We start from the raw sequence: 14,532 nt of genomic DNA, 5'->3' as shown, positions 1-14,532 counted from the left end.
GAGGGGACGGACGAACACAGAAAGCCCCAATGAGAATAAACATGCTGCATCACGTTTGCTCCTTTGAGACTTAAAATTGCATTGGGGTGGAGGGGGAGAAGATGGCTTCTGTTAAAAGTCAAAGCTTTTAAAGACACCAATTCTGATTCTCTGCTCCATTACACATTTTTCACCGTGATGTAGCTCCACGGGGCTGCTTTGTCTCTTTCTTGTCAGCTGGTAACAAGTATGGAGAATGTAAATGGCCTGTGGCATTAGGACCACCCTAACAGACAGTCGCAAACCATTCGGTTTGATTGGTGATTTTATACTTACTTGTGTAGAATCATTTCGTTGACGAGGTTGACTATATTCCAGCTAACTGTTAGCTATCACAGATTTAAGACAGCAATTACCCCCAAAAGTTAGTGTTCACTGTGTCAGCAGTTGTTAGTGGTGGTGTTGGTAATCTTACTGTTAGCAATATTTATGCCAGGAAATAAACGCATGTCTTTATTTGTCAGTAAACATGGGCATTTAAATGACATGAAAGATTATGTGTCGATTTCTATAGAATCAAGTCATTAGAACTACCTTAATGTTCATTTCCCCCACAGATTAAGGAATGAGGTAAAGCTGAACTTGATGAAGTAGATATTCCAGCGCTAGAGTTATTATTTGAGTGTGTGAAAATTCTTGAAAACTTGTATCTTATCAAACCGACCCTGATTTCAGTTGTACATTTTACTAATAGCGGAAGGAATTTTCCATCGTTAGAAAAATCCGGAGGCCTCCCCCCACGAGAAGTGCTTTGCAAATGAAGAAGCGGGGTGCTCGGCAGAGGTAGGAAGTATCATCAGCCTCAATCACCGTGCAGACCTGTAGGGGTTGATTTGTAGCCAGTATCTGCAAAATAAACTGCAGGGTTCAGCTTGCAAACACTATTGTGAACCAAACCCTGCGGGGTTCAGTTTGCAAACACTCTGGCGGACCAGACCCTGCGGGGTTTGCCGAGCTCCGGTTACCATTACTGCTCCTAGTGAGGCTTATTATCCTGTCACAGAAGATGTAAGAAAATCCATCTCTCCACTTTAAACATGATAAGCCTTTGTCACCTACAATGCAATTAATGTTAAAAATAGAAGAACGCTGATGATAAGATTGTGACTTGCAGGCAATGAGCCGTTGTCCGAGTACCGGAGACTTATCTGGAGGGGCAGTCAGCCTACGCAGCTTGCTGTCAGCGTGCTGATTGCCATTTCTCTCCGAGTTTGATGAAATATTCATGTCTTTGCTCCGCTCTCTGCAAGCACTATTGATTTCTTGTATAAACGTGGCTATATTTAGTCTAGACAAATGGAATGTGGATTGCTGCTGAATAAATGGGATGAAAGGCTGGGGGTTTGCCTGTCCGTTTCTCTTGGTCTGTGGCAATTATTTATAATCAAGAGTAGTTTTTGTAAGTTAAAGGTGATTTTTTATAATTTAGTGATTAGTCTCAGAACAAAAGCAAGCACTTAGACGCAGTCATTCTGCTGGGATAGCGGGTTAAGAAGGCGAATTATGCTCTGAGGTTTACAATCACAGTTACTATGATTTTTTTTTTTAAAAAGGCTCAGAAAATTGTACGTTTCCAGAATTTTGAGGAGAAAAGAATATGACCAGTAGAAAAGATTTGGTGCCTCATCTCTTCTCTTTATAAAACTTTTTACTAATAGATTTCATTGTACGGTTAGAATTCAGTTCTCTCCATGTGTTGCAGTTTCAACTTTTGCTGCTTCAATTTTACTGCTCCTGCTTGCTAGAATATTTCTGTTTCAGTTTGGTTTTCTCCTTGAAAGCAAATATAGCTGTAGCAGGGCAAAACGAGAAAATATGCTTAAAGTCTTGTTCCCTAGTCACTTCCGACAGCATGTTTGTTTTCCTGTTAATAATCTTATTTTCCTGTGAAGATAGTGGAGCAGTAGGAATGGGAGTGGATGTGTTTGTGTTCCACCGTCCTCTCGTGGATGGAATCAGAACTGCTGAGCCTTAGCAGAGACCCTCAGCTGCTATTTATTTTCCCTCTGCAGAAATGTTACTTGCTAGTTTTTTGTTCTTTTGAACAGATAAAGTTACACCCTGTCTCTTCACTTAATGTGAAAACCTGAGCTTTGCAAGTATTGCAGTGAAAATCATCAAATCTTTTCTGCTGCTTTTTCATCCCTTCGATTTAAATAAGGAGACAGAAGACCATAGGATTCTTTATTAAGTACTTTAATGCTGGATTAACAATATATACCATTGCTGCACGAATTGGAATAATTCAAGTTGTTTTCATTTTCTTACCCGCCATGTATAGAATATTATGTCTAATCCACTGCAAGCATGGCTGTGACTTTTCAAAAAGCTGTATGGAAACTTTGCGGTTTGTGTGTAAAATTATTTTCCTGTAATTTTATATGCGTTATTCCTATGTGTTTGCCAGGTATATTTACATGCAATAGCTGTGTAGCACTGGGTAGCTGTTCCTGTGTAACACCATCCTCAGAAAACCTACATGCTAGCTTTGGAAAATCTCTTGCCATGCAGTGAGAACTGGAAGGCCTTCATCTTACACTAAGGAAGAACCCGGGGTGTTTATTGCTCCATTTGGCTGCAACACAGTTTTAGAACTGGCTTGCTTGTTAGTCTATTTAGCAGAATATTAATCTGCAAGAATTTTTGCAGAGAATGGAAAGGAAGTGTTAAAGTAATTTGTACGATCACCGGTTGCTAGTAGGAATGTCTGAACTTTGCATACAACATAGATAGCATTAGTGGTTTTTTAGGTCTGTACATTGAAGGAGTCTTTGAGTGAAATTGCTCTTTTCCCCAGTAGGAATGATCTCTGTTCTCCTTCTCCAGTTATATTTAATATAGATATGTTTTGTTGTTTTCTTCCCACAGTGGATGTAAAGTCGGAGGTTCCCGTGGGATTAGAGCCTATCTCACCATTAGACTTGCGAACTGATCTCAGGATGATGGTTCCCATGGTGGACCCAATTATGCGTGAAAAGCAGCTACAGCAGGAACTACTTCTGATCCAGCAGCAGCAGCAAATTCAGAAACAACTGCTGATTGCAGAGTTTCAGAAGCAGCATGAAAACCTGACCCGCCAGCATCAGGCCCAGCTCCAGGAGCACATAAAGGTAGCAACATTCTTCATTTATCCCTCACTTTATCTACAAACTGAATATGCTTAGGCAGACATGAAAAGGGAACGTGCCTGAAAGGTTCGCTGTGACGGAGAGATGGTGTTTGAGTGCTTATTTCTCTGGTTTTGGGTGATAAAAGCCTTTTCAAGCAAAACTTGACCTACCAGGAACCTACCAGCGAGCTGCTCACAGCAGGCCAGGGCAGTACCTATGAGAATCATCAAGCTCATGAAGCTACCACATACACAGAAAATCAAACTACCTATTTTACAAGGCTGAATTTTCAGCCAGACTTCAGTATGGCTGTCTTTTCTATATGTGTAGTTTCGAGTATATTAGAAAACTGCATTTTTTGGCTACTGTTTGTGCCCACAAATCAAATTGATAGGCAAGTGCATAATATTTGCATTTGTAAAACAGAGGCAAGCCCTGAAAGTGTTGCGTTTTCACTCTTCTCTAAGCTGCCTCATGTAGTGTAAAAAGAAAATGATTTATGGGATTACATGCACTATGGTAGGATTGCTATAATGGATTTTGACCGGGAATTTATGATCTTGCTTTTCTTTTCATTTTTTCCTTCTGATCTACTTGCCGTTGTGCTACTGTGCTAAGCTTTGCTCGATGGAGCTGACGAATGCAGCGGAGCACAGCAGCTAGAGTTGGGTGCTGCGCAGTTTCCAGGCATTTTTGCCAAAAGAGAAAGAAGGGAAACCAGAGCATCAGGCAGCTACCTGACATTAGAGTTCATTCTACACTATCCCGCTTAAAAAACGGGGGAAAGTCGGTTACAAGATGAGAAGAAGTACAAGCACAAAAGCAAGCGCTGATACTCAGTTATTCAAGGGGGTTGTTTTATCCAGGATTGACCTAGAAAACAGTGCAAACTGCACTTTCTCATGTCTTTTTGTTCTGTGCAAGTTACAACAGGAACTCCTAGCCATTAAACAACAGCAAGAACTCCTTGAAAAAGAGCAGAAACTGGAGCAGCAGAGACAGGAGCAGGAGCTGGAGAGGCATCGCAGGGAACAGCAGCTTCCTCCCCTCCGAGGCAAAGAAAGAAGCCGAGAAAGTAAGAGCCAATGTACCGTGAATCCTAGTAAGAAATTAATCTATTCCCCTTTGCCTTCTCCCAGCCGGAATGGGCGATGAACAGGACCCTGAAGCAAGGCTGTTACTGCGTGAAATGCGCAACGAGAGAAGTCGAGGCTGTGCCTGCAGGAAGGCAGGGCCACCTGCTGCACCCACAGAAGCACACTGCCAGTTTGAGTGCAGGCTTTGAAGGAAAGCACATCTCGATAGACCTGTGTATATGCCTCTCAAGAATTTAGCTCTTCTTATAAAAAAGGCAGGAATTTGAAAGCCTAAATCTTTCACTTGAGAACTTTTTTCCAAAGAGCTTATTTCCCAATACAGAAAGCACTACAAAACAGCAAAAAATCAAATTACTCACTGATTAACTAATTTGAACATTGTTTCAAGGTTGAAAATGTAATGAAATATTTAAGAATATCTTTAGCTGACACTTCTGAATACTTTCGCTAGTACTTTTTCAGACTGCCTTGTGTTTGTTCTTGATGCGTTTCATGAGGCCCAACCAAGAATTATTTCTAGCTCATATAGAGCTCTAAGGCAAGTGACAGATATAAAGGATACTGTTGGAATTTGGTGCTCACTAGAGGGAGACAGATACAAATAATTCTCCTTAGTGAGGTCAGTTTAAAAATCAGGTTGAAGTATATTGTGAAGGTATTCAAAATGAAGCTGCCACGAGTAGATGTTGTTACTTGCTCTGCCAAATGACCAGAAGAATTAACTGGCAAAGACCAAAGCAGAAAATTGCTGTACATCATGCTCCTGCCTTTTTTTGGGGGGGGAGTGGAAAAATATATTGGCTCAACAGTTGCAGGTGTACCATATTGTAGGCTTTAGAAATTAAGGTGTCCATGGCGCTTCCAGTACTTTGGTGGATGATGAATCCATGAAAGCATCACCAGCCTATTGACCCAGCAGTGGGAGGGTGGCAGAAACTGCAGGAACAAAAAGTTCCTGAAAGTAGTATGAAAAATCAGCCTCCATATAAACAGTTGGGTTTCTTAGTGCTCCCACCAAAGGAAGAGCAGTGATGTGAAGTCAGCATTTCCCTTCTCAGCTTGGCTTGCTGGGTGGCTGTTGAGTATGTAGCAGCCAGCCAAGCAGCAAGTGTGGCCCCCGGGCCCAGCCCCAGCATTTGCTGCTGATCTACTTAATGAGCAGAGGAGGGAAGGAAGGTGCGGGGAGGGGAGTTAGAGTCCAAAGTGGAAGGGTAGTAGAGATATTTTATGGGAACTGGGTCACATGGAGACATGCTCACCAGCTCGCTGCCTTGTGTCAGGGTTGGGTAACCAAATACTTAGAGTATCAGGGTGCTTTAGTGCTGCTACTTTCAAAGAAATGTTTTTTTTTGTCACTTTTTTGTCACTGTTTATGGAAAACTGAAAGAAGATTTTTCTTTTCCATTTTTTTTTTTTTTTTTTTTTTATGAAGAGTGTTATGACTGTGAGTAAAGGAGTATGTCCCATGCTGCAAGAAGGAATTGGCAGTTTAACCTGACACTGAGGTGCCCTACTGATTGTGCTGTATTGAGCTGGCCACCAAGAGAAGTCAAAATGCACTGTGACTTCCTGGCATTTTTGGTCTTTCTGTTGGTTTTGTGTCGTAAGAGTAGAGTTATCAACTAAGACTCATGTTTCAGACTGTGGTCTGCCTTCCAGACATCACAGGTACAGGCTCTTCAGTGGCTTGAATAAAAAGGCTCAGTGCTGCCTCTTTCTGCAGCATTCTGCTCATAACCAAGACAGTGTTCAGAGGGCAGTTTTGCTGTGCTATTATTATTACTTTACTAAAAGAAAAAACATTCTTTACCGCAAACTCAGAGTGACCTTTTCTCTCTATCTTTTTAGTTCCATCCTTGGTTTTGTATTTGGAAATTATTAGGAAATAATTTAAATTCCATAGATACATCTGGCCCTGGATAAATGGCCTCATCTACTGTTGAAATATTCCTTATGACTTCACTGGATTTTTGGGTTATGGCCAACTTCAGTCTTCTAAAGACAAACATCCAATCTGAACGTTATCTCATTTTGACTGACTTCCACCAATATTTTTTATAGTTTGCAACACTTCCAGCAGCAAGACACAGGCTCTTTTTTATGTTTTGGTTTTTGTTTTCTTTAAGAATGTAATTTTTCAAGTAAAGATAAGATGTGTTTAATTCTGTGTATCTTAGGGGCAGTGGCCAGTACAGAAGTGAAGCAGAAACTTCAAGAGTTCCTGTTGAGTAAATCGGCAACAAAAGACTCTCCAGCAAATGGGAAGAATCATTCCATGAGCCGCCACCCCAAGCTCTGGTACACGTATGTTCAGTATAAAGCTGTTTCCTTGCCTCGTTGAGGTATCTGTTAAAACTTGCCAGAATGCTTCTCCAGCAGGGGTATGAGAGTCTGCCTGCAGAACAAGACAAAAGTTCAACCAAGAAGTTAGCAAAAAGCCAGAAGTGTAATATTTCTGGTTGAACTGGAGAGCACTCGGTGATCAGTGATGAGATGAGAGCTATAGAGAACAAGATGCTGTGAGAAATTTGTATTAACTTTTTATTTCAACTGCTTCATCTCTTGATGCTACCACAAATTTTACGACTACACCTGTCATTTTTCCAAATCTTTTCAATTTTTGCAGTTAGAACAACTTTATGTTTGATCTACTTGGATTTTGAATCAATCACAAAACTTGTTTCTTCTTGAAGAGATGCTGCTTTCCAGTTACTTGAACGGTATAAGGAACTCACAAGGATTTTGAGAAAGATAGTGGTCATTTAATTTTTCTTACTCTGATGGATTTTAGTATGCAAAACTGCATATTCTTATGGTGCCATGGCCTTGATAAGAGTCTGCTTTAGAACATTGACATAAGTGATTTTGTTGAGTCCTGTAATGGGCCTAGTAACATTTTAAGAGTTTACAGTTTCAGTTGTTATAGTTTTGGTTGTCCCCTCCGCTTTTTTTTTTAACTAATTAATTCCTTTTTAACTTCCTTATTACAACAGACACATAAGTCAATCCAACAAAATGAACTCTGGCTGCATTTCTGAAAGACTTCAGTGTTATGCCCGAATTGACCTTCAGTAGGACAAACAGAAATGCATATGGTACACTAGATTTCCATCTCGTGCTTGTTCTTTTTAAAAAGAATTACTGAAGGCCTGCCCTTGGAGTTTCCCTTCTGAGCTAATCAGAGCATTGTGGTAACATGATTTAATGTATAGTTACGTTGTGTCTGGTGGAGATGCAGAACTTTTTTTTTTCTTTCCAAATAATGTGTAAAATTCTTTTGAGTATGTAAGATTTCTGGACTAATAATCCAAGCTTAGTTCTGAGTCTTCAGATGAGTGAGAGCAAGGAGCTCTGCAGAGGGTGTCTTCTGCTACACTGGGGAAAGCAGTGCTCCCTCTCTCACGGTAGCGCCCCTTTTGACAGAGGCGTATTGTTGATTAACTACACTACACTGGAAGGCTAGGGAGAGATTCTGAAAGGCCAAGTAAATTATGTTTAGATAAACACAAAGTTTGAAAGTTTCCCTCCTTTCCCTCTCGCCCTCTCTAAATAGAAGAATCAACCAAACAAAAAAAACCAAAACAACCAACCCTGTCTCTGGGCCAAATGATGCAATTTCTTTGCAATTTGCAGTTTCTGTGTTCAGAAAGATCTGCCCACACAGTTTCTTTCATCCAGCAGTTGTCAGAAAGCACTCTTCAGCTCGGAGCTTCTCCACTGATGTGGCTTCTCCGCTGATGTGGGTGCTATGTGCTGCAGGGTGGTGTGCTCACAAAACTTACAAACTGAACTTAAATGCGACATTTTATCTACCTTGTCCACTAACTAGTTTGCCTTTTTTTTTTCAATGGATAATAATAACTCAATATTTTAGGTTAGTTTTATACAAGCCCACCCCCGCCCCGCTCTGAAAATCCCCCTCATTTTGAGAGAAGAGGCTGGATCAATGTACATCTATTTGTATGTGATAAACAAGACTTAAATGGCTTTTGCTGTGCCTCAGCTGGTTCATATTAAAATGCAACAATCTAAAACGGTCAATTCCTCAAACTGGCGACAGATCCTGTCTGTAGGTCAACATGACTCTTATCCTATGTGACTTTTTTAATGAGTGCAAAACGCGCATTCTTGGGAATCCCGAGGAGTTCCATAACTTACTGTAAAAGTGAAATTAGTTACACGAGCCTGTGGTTTGTGTGCACTTAGACGAACAAGAACATAAACACAGCTGAGACATGTGTACAACATGTGTAGATAGTTACTGCTGGTCACCTCAGTGACTGCTAATTTGTGACCTCTCTGTGTCTGCTGCAGGGCTGCCCACCATACCTCACTGGATCAAAGCTCTCCACCCCTGAGTGGGGCCTCGCCACCGTACAAATACACTCTACCAGGAGCACAGGATGCCAAGGATGATTTTCCACTTCGTAAAACGGGTGAGTTAGCGTAGTTTGTTCGAGACCCTTACCCAGCAATTCTCCCACCCTTTACTTTAACCAGGCTGTCCATCCCCAAGGCGTATATAATAATCCACAAAGCCTGTTCAGGATGATACTATGGGTAAGTTCAAAGATCCTGACTGCATCTTTACAAGGGTGGACTGACCACATGGTATCAAGAGTCGGTGTTTCCCAATGCTAACGGCTAGTGCAAGCTCCAGTCCTGATTAATTTAGTTTCTAAACAGAGCACCATCTCACAGGTCTTTTATGGCCTTATTTTCTCTGTCTCAATATTAATTCTGGGTTTAATGGCTCGCTGTCTTTTGCATGATAGGTACAGTATCTGTCTTCAGATGGTATGCTGCCTTGAGACAGTGTTTTTCAGGGCATTTTGAGGGGAATTCATGGAAAGAGGAGGAATTGGATTAATATTACATTTTGTGTCATTGGTTGTCAAAGTTTGTATGCACATGTGCATGCACACACATACACACACACATTTTTGTGTGTGCTTTTTACACATAGGAATGTGTAATATTGTACAAAAGAATGTTCATTTGAACGCTTCAGAATGTTTCAGAGGATTTACCAACTGAACCTTTTGTCTTGACAGCAGGTGAACTGTAGGCTTGACTTTTTCTGCACCATAGAGAAAGCTAGAAGTATGGTGGTGGAGTCCATGTGGCTGTTGCCTCCGGTCCTTGGTGCAGTGACCGGTATCCAGGAATGCAGGGAGACACTAAGAGGAGGGGGGGAAAAAAGAAAAGAAAACATTAGATCGCTTATTGCATGAGTCTGCTGTTGAGTGATATAGTTACATTCAGAGAGAAAGTCTGACCCCCTACTGTGCTAACAGCCTTTGAATGTGATTTAGCCACTGGGAGATTGAAAACTGACTGCAAAACTGGTACTGACTTGAAAAGAAGTGGCATTTGGAACCTGCATACATTCAGAGAGAAAATCCAGTCTGTATCTAATACTTTGGGGCAGAGTCTCTAACTCATATTATATCCCCAAATATTTTCAAAGGAATGAAAGCATGAAAAGCAAAATGCTAATTTATTCTAGCTGAATTATTCTTTGTACAATATGGTGGCAATATAACAAGATTCTGTAAAATCCTGTTCAGCTATTCAGTCACAATAAGCCCTTATGTGGTTCTCTCCTTAGTACCACTGTACAACATAGATTTTCTGTGCCAATAGAATATGCATTTTCATTTTTTAAACAAAAGGATACTCTCTGCATCTTATAAATGCTGTGGATTCATCTAAATGTTTTTGAAAAGCAGGTTTTAATTTTTCTTCCATGCTTATATGTCTTAAACGTTACAATCGATATTTATGATGTGTCAGACTGTTGATCTGTAAAACAAAACATTTTCAAACATTGTAACAGTAAAGTTCTCGTGCAGCTGCTAATACTTTTATATCTCTGTGGGGGTTTCAAAATATTCCTTAATTCAATTCCCATTGTCTGCATAAGAGGACTATAATATAATTAAATCCAGATGTTTTCTATATGTTATTCCAAATATTTGGGCATGCAATGCATCAGTTCCAGAATTGAACAAAGGACATGATGACTCTCTGAAAAGATATCTGCAGAATAAATAGACAAATACTAATATAGTCATTAGCATAACCGTTTCTATGACATTTACGTAGTGATTCTGATAAGCAAATATAAATGAAGTGTACAGCATGTTGTGTGTTAGGAAGGGAGCATATCCCATAGCTCTCCACATCCATGAAAATAGCAACTGTTAAATATCCTGTTTACACATCCGATCTCTCTGTATACCGGAGTTGTTTAATTCCAGCCTTCAGCAACATCCCCACAAAGGTTGCAATGATTGTTCATCAGGTTGAGAGTAAAAGCAACAGGAACCAGACCGACACAAGTCAAATGACCCTAAACTGATCTGGGTGGTTATAGGGCCATCCTTCAGGCAGAAGGGACATTGTGGAGCCTGTGTCATCCTCATGAGACCTCACTAGACAAAGATGTCCCACGAACACTCATGTATATGGACAGGCTATGAGCCTGCAGAAATCTGACCTTTGCCATGAGGGGTGAACCTCTTTTCCTTTCCTTTAGGCTATGAACGCTTTTGCCACCGGCTCCTGGTAAACCCTCTGTGGTGCTGAACCTGCATGAAGTCAGCAATTCATATGAAAGCAGACCTCACATTCCTTTCAGCCTTAAGAAAGGAATACCTGTTGTGGGTTTTAATAGCAGCTTTGTTTTGCTTCGCTATTTTATTTTTCATATACATGATATAAAATACAGAGGTATCTTTCTCTTCTTCAACTTTAATATAATGCTCTTGGAAGATAATTATGATTAGATTGGTTACTCTAAGATCAGATTTAATGGGCAGCAAAGCTGAATGATTCTCTCCTGACATCCTAATGTGTTTTTCAGTGCTAAGGGAACACCAAATGTCACACAGGCATTGTAAATCATGAGTCTTGCTTGCTCACTTTCTTGCTCAGTAATATATTTAACCTTTGCTTAATTAGTCCTGAAGTGGCATCTCCTTATTAATCTTTTAAAAATGAATTCAGAGAGGCTACGGTAAAGAGCAAAACATCCTGTGCAACTTGTACTCTTCTAGCATCTAGAATGATGGGATGCATAGATAACTAGGGAGAGACTTTAAGAGTCTTGCTCTTCCTCTGTTTACAGTTAGGTACCAGAGTTAACATCCTAGTGCAGTGACTATAGTGACTCAGTAACTCCCGTAGCCACGTGGATTATTCCTTTCTGTACAAGATGCAGCAGAACTCGTCAGCAGCAGGCTTCGCACAGCTTAGCTGCATGGAGGATTGGGACTGTCCTAGGGGCTAGAGGCCAGGATACGCAGCTCTTTGCACAGCTGCAGTCAGATGCTCTGTGTTGACAGACTTTCAAAAGAGCAGAGCGAGGGGAGCTATTGCTTCGTTGGACAGATAAATACACCATAAGGAGAAGCTACACATCTGTAGCGAAGAGCAGACTTTAGCCTCAACAGCATAAGATCAAATTAAAAAATGCCCACAATTTTTGCCATGGATACCAGTCGTAACGTGTGTTTTCTGCAAAGCACCCAAAAGCCTGAGCAGCACACGGCTCATTAACTTTCAATGAGACTAATGCATCTAAATTACCCAGAGAGGTTTGAAAATTCCTCCCTATTACTGAACACTTTTGAAATTCATACTGACTGTTGTAAGAGCTCTGATGGGAGCTGTGCACTTTTGAGGACCTGATCATTTCATATGGGGAACTTTTGATTGTTAATCTCCATAATTCTATGTCTGTCTATGCGGGAAAATATTATTTGCTTGATGAAGTTACTATAAAACTAACAAAAGTGTAGCAAACAACATGGGTTTGATAGGGTAGAAGTTCTTTTAAAAAAAATTTTTTGGGTTTTTTTTTTTTTTTACCTTGTCGAAATAAATGCATAAATTCAGGCAAATGGCCATAACATTTGCATTTTCTTCAATCAGTAACATTTCATTTTCTGTGTGCAAGTGTTGATGCAAACCAGCAAAAGCCAGTAAATTTCAGTAAAGTTTAGCTCTCTAACCAAAGCTGCATGTTTTTTTAAAACATTGCTATAGATGGACTTTCTGCATTTTGCTTATGTTTTGGCTTTTGTTGGAAGAAATTCCTGGGGACATCATCCTATCAAGTATAAACTGTTTTTTCTTTCCTGAGTTTAGCACAATCATGGCAGAATGGGAACGTCAATCAGAATTTCTATGTATTTTGGGTTTATGCCAGTTGAATCTTTCCTTGCTGATGGAGTTGTAAGCTTACAACTTGCATCTTGCTTAGGGATCTGAAGATCGTTCACAATAGTACTATTTGAGAAGATGTTTGTAGCTCACTTTCCAAAAATTGGAAGCATGCTCAATGGAAATATAGTACAAGGTTCTTGCTTGGAGGGGGGAAATTATGTAATTTCATACAGGAAAAAAGAGGAGATGAAGGATTGTTTAATATTGTGATGAAAGAGAGGAAGAAGGCTGTGCTGCACAGCCATGAAGATCACTTTGTAAAAACCATATTAAGTTAACCTGATTAGGCAGTAGAATAACAGCATAGCTCTTGTGTAATGAGAGTGAAAGATTCCTGAATGACAACTCAGCAGATGTAATTTTTTTTTAAAGAAATTAATTAGAATATTTCCTTACCATTATTCTATCTGCACTTAGTGACTCAGTAATTTACTGGAGCAGTTGAAACTGAGAAGAGAAACATTTTGTGTGCGAAAGTTTTTCTCCCTTTCCCTTTTGTGCCACCAAATTCCATTTCTGTTTGCATTTTCTAGGAAAACACTCTCCTGTGAAGTAACAGTATATGAAAAAGCTGGATTTCTTTTGGTCTTCACTAAGAAAAAAAAAAAAAAAAAAAAAAAAGGCTTAGGGGATCACAAACCCTCAATTACCATGTCTGCCAAAACGAAGGAGTCAAGCTCAGTAGAGAGAAGCGTTATTTTTCTCTGAGTTTATGAGTGAGCACAATAAATAGGAGAGCCGCTTTGTTTATTGAAGCAGGGAAAAAAGGCAAACATGGTATGATTCTCCTCATTTTATCCCATTTTTAGGGAATGCTAAGCATCCCTGCCTCTCAGAGTCCTTGTTTTCCTGGTTTAATGAACAGTCTTGACAAATTTGGACTTGGTGATGTGCCCAAAGGAAATCACCGGTGCTTATCACAGAGTGGTGGGGGGGGGGAAAGTATCCTGATTCCCAGCCCTTCTTTTCCTTGACTTCTCTTCTGATTAATCACCAGACTTTTTTAGCTTTTCCTAAATTCACTATCAATAACTCGAGAGGGCGTAATTAGTAGTAAGAGGTTTTAGAAAGAGAAGAAACTTTCACTTGCAATTGAAGAGTGAACCTGAAGCAAACCGTTGTTAACAGCTTCTTCCGGATTCGTGTAATGAACAGGCCAAAACAGAGCTCAGCCCCCAGGAGCCAGCCGCTCTAAGGAAATGTAATACCGTCGCAGCTACTGTGCTGGGCTGCCGTCATCTCAGGTCCATCAGGGTTCTGCAGCCTCCCAAGCTGGGGATGAGGAGGGATGCCCTGTCACACCAATTTAGCTTGAGTTAGAGGGGAAATTTTTTGAGATAGCTTAAAACTAAAAGGAATGCTAGGGTAGGCTTAATGACACTGTCAGAGAGAAAAGAACTTGTGTAGGTATGCTTTGGTGTCATGGAAGCTGCCATGGCCTGCACCAGGATTCAACAGGAGTCATCACCAGGATGATTCCCATGAAGACCATCACAGTCTTCCCGTCGGTGCAAGATTGTTCCTCTGATATATTTTATTTAACACTTACTTTGCAGGAAGCAAAGGTGTTACGCGTGGGTGATTCTTACTCAGTTTCAAGATGGCCTGGATAAAGCTTTTTCACTGTATTTCTGTTTTAGCAAAAATCCCACTACTTGCATGTACATCTCTTTCTGCCTCGCCAGTAATTACTCTGTTGTGCTAGATAGTGGACCTTCTTGACTGGCTAGACTAATTATACCGTCTTGGTCTAAATACTTATGTCTCCTTTTACTGCCCAATGCATAGCCAAAATTGAATTACAGAATTCTGCTTCATGTGGTTACATATAGGTTTTCTTGCACAAATTATGTATGTTTTCAGAAATGTTTTATAAGTTAGCATTAACAAGTAGCTTGCATAACTTTTTGATAAGCAGGTAATCAGATACTAGACACCTTTTTGACTTTTGAACCTAAAGGAAACAGCTTAAATAAGGAGCAGGGAGTAGTCCTAAAATGTAAAGCATTTTAAGAGCATAATGTCCATTGAAAATTAAGTGGAATGGTTTTAAT

The 14,532-nt window shown here is 40.2% G+C and overlaps 1 protein-coding gene across 1 annotated transcript in view; it reads left to right on the top strand.

The window, feature by feature from the left end:
* The window catches only part of HDAC9 (histone deacetylase 9), a 281,178-nt gene that overhangs the window by 50,972 nt on the left and 215,674 nt on the right, over positions 1-14,532 (top strand). Inside the window, exons 2-5 of the mRNA XM_035894070.1 lie at positions 2,908-3,149; positions 4,074-4,224; positions 6,424-6,550; positions 8,561-8,682. Coding sequence (XP_035749963.1) covers positions 2,908-3,149; positions 4,074-4,224; positions 6,424-6,550; positions 8,561-8,682 — 642 coding nt within the window. The remainder of the gene's footprint in view (positions 1-2,907; positions 3,150-4,073; positions 4,225-6,423; positions 6,551-8,560; positions 8,683-14,532) is intronic.

Source organism: Egretta garzetta, unplaced genomic scaffold (assembly GCF_000687185.1).
Source record: "Egretta garzetta isolate BGI_Z169 unplaced genomic scaffold, ASM68718v1 scaffold94, whole genome shotgun sequence".
Classification (NCBI taxonomy): domain Eukaryota; kingdom Metazoa; phylum Chordata; class Aves; order Pelecaniformes; family Ardeidae; genus Egretta; species Egretta garzetta.
This window is presented reverse-complemented; position numbering and strand designations above follow the sequence as displayed.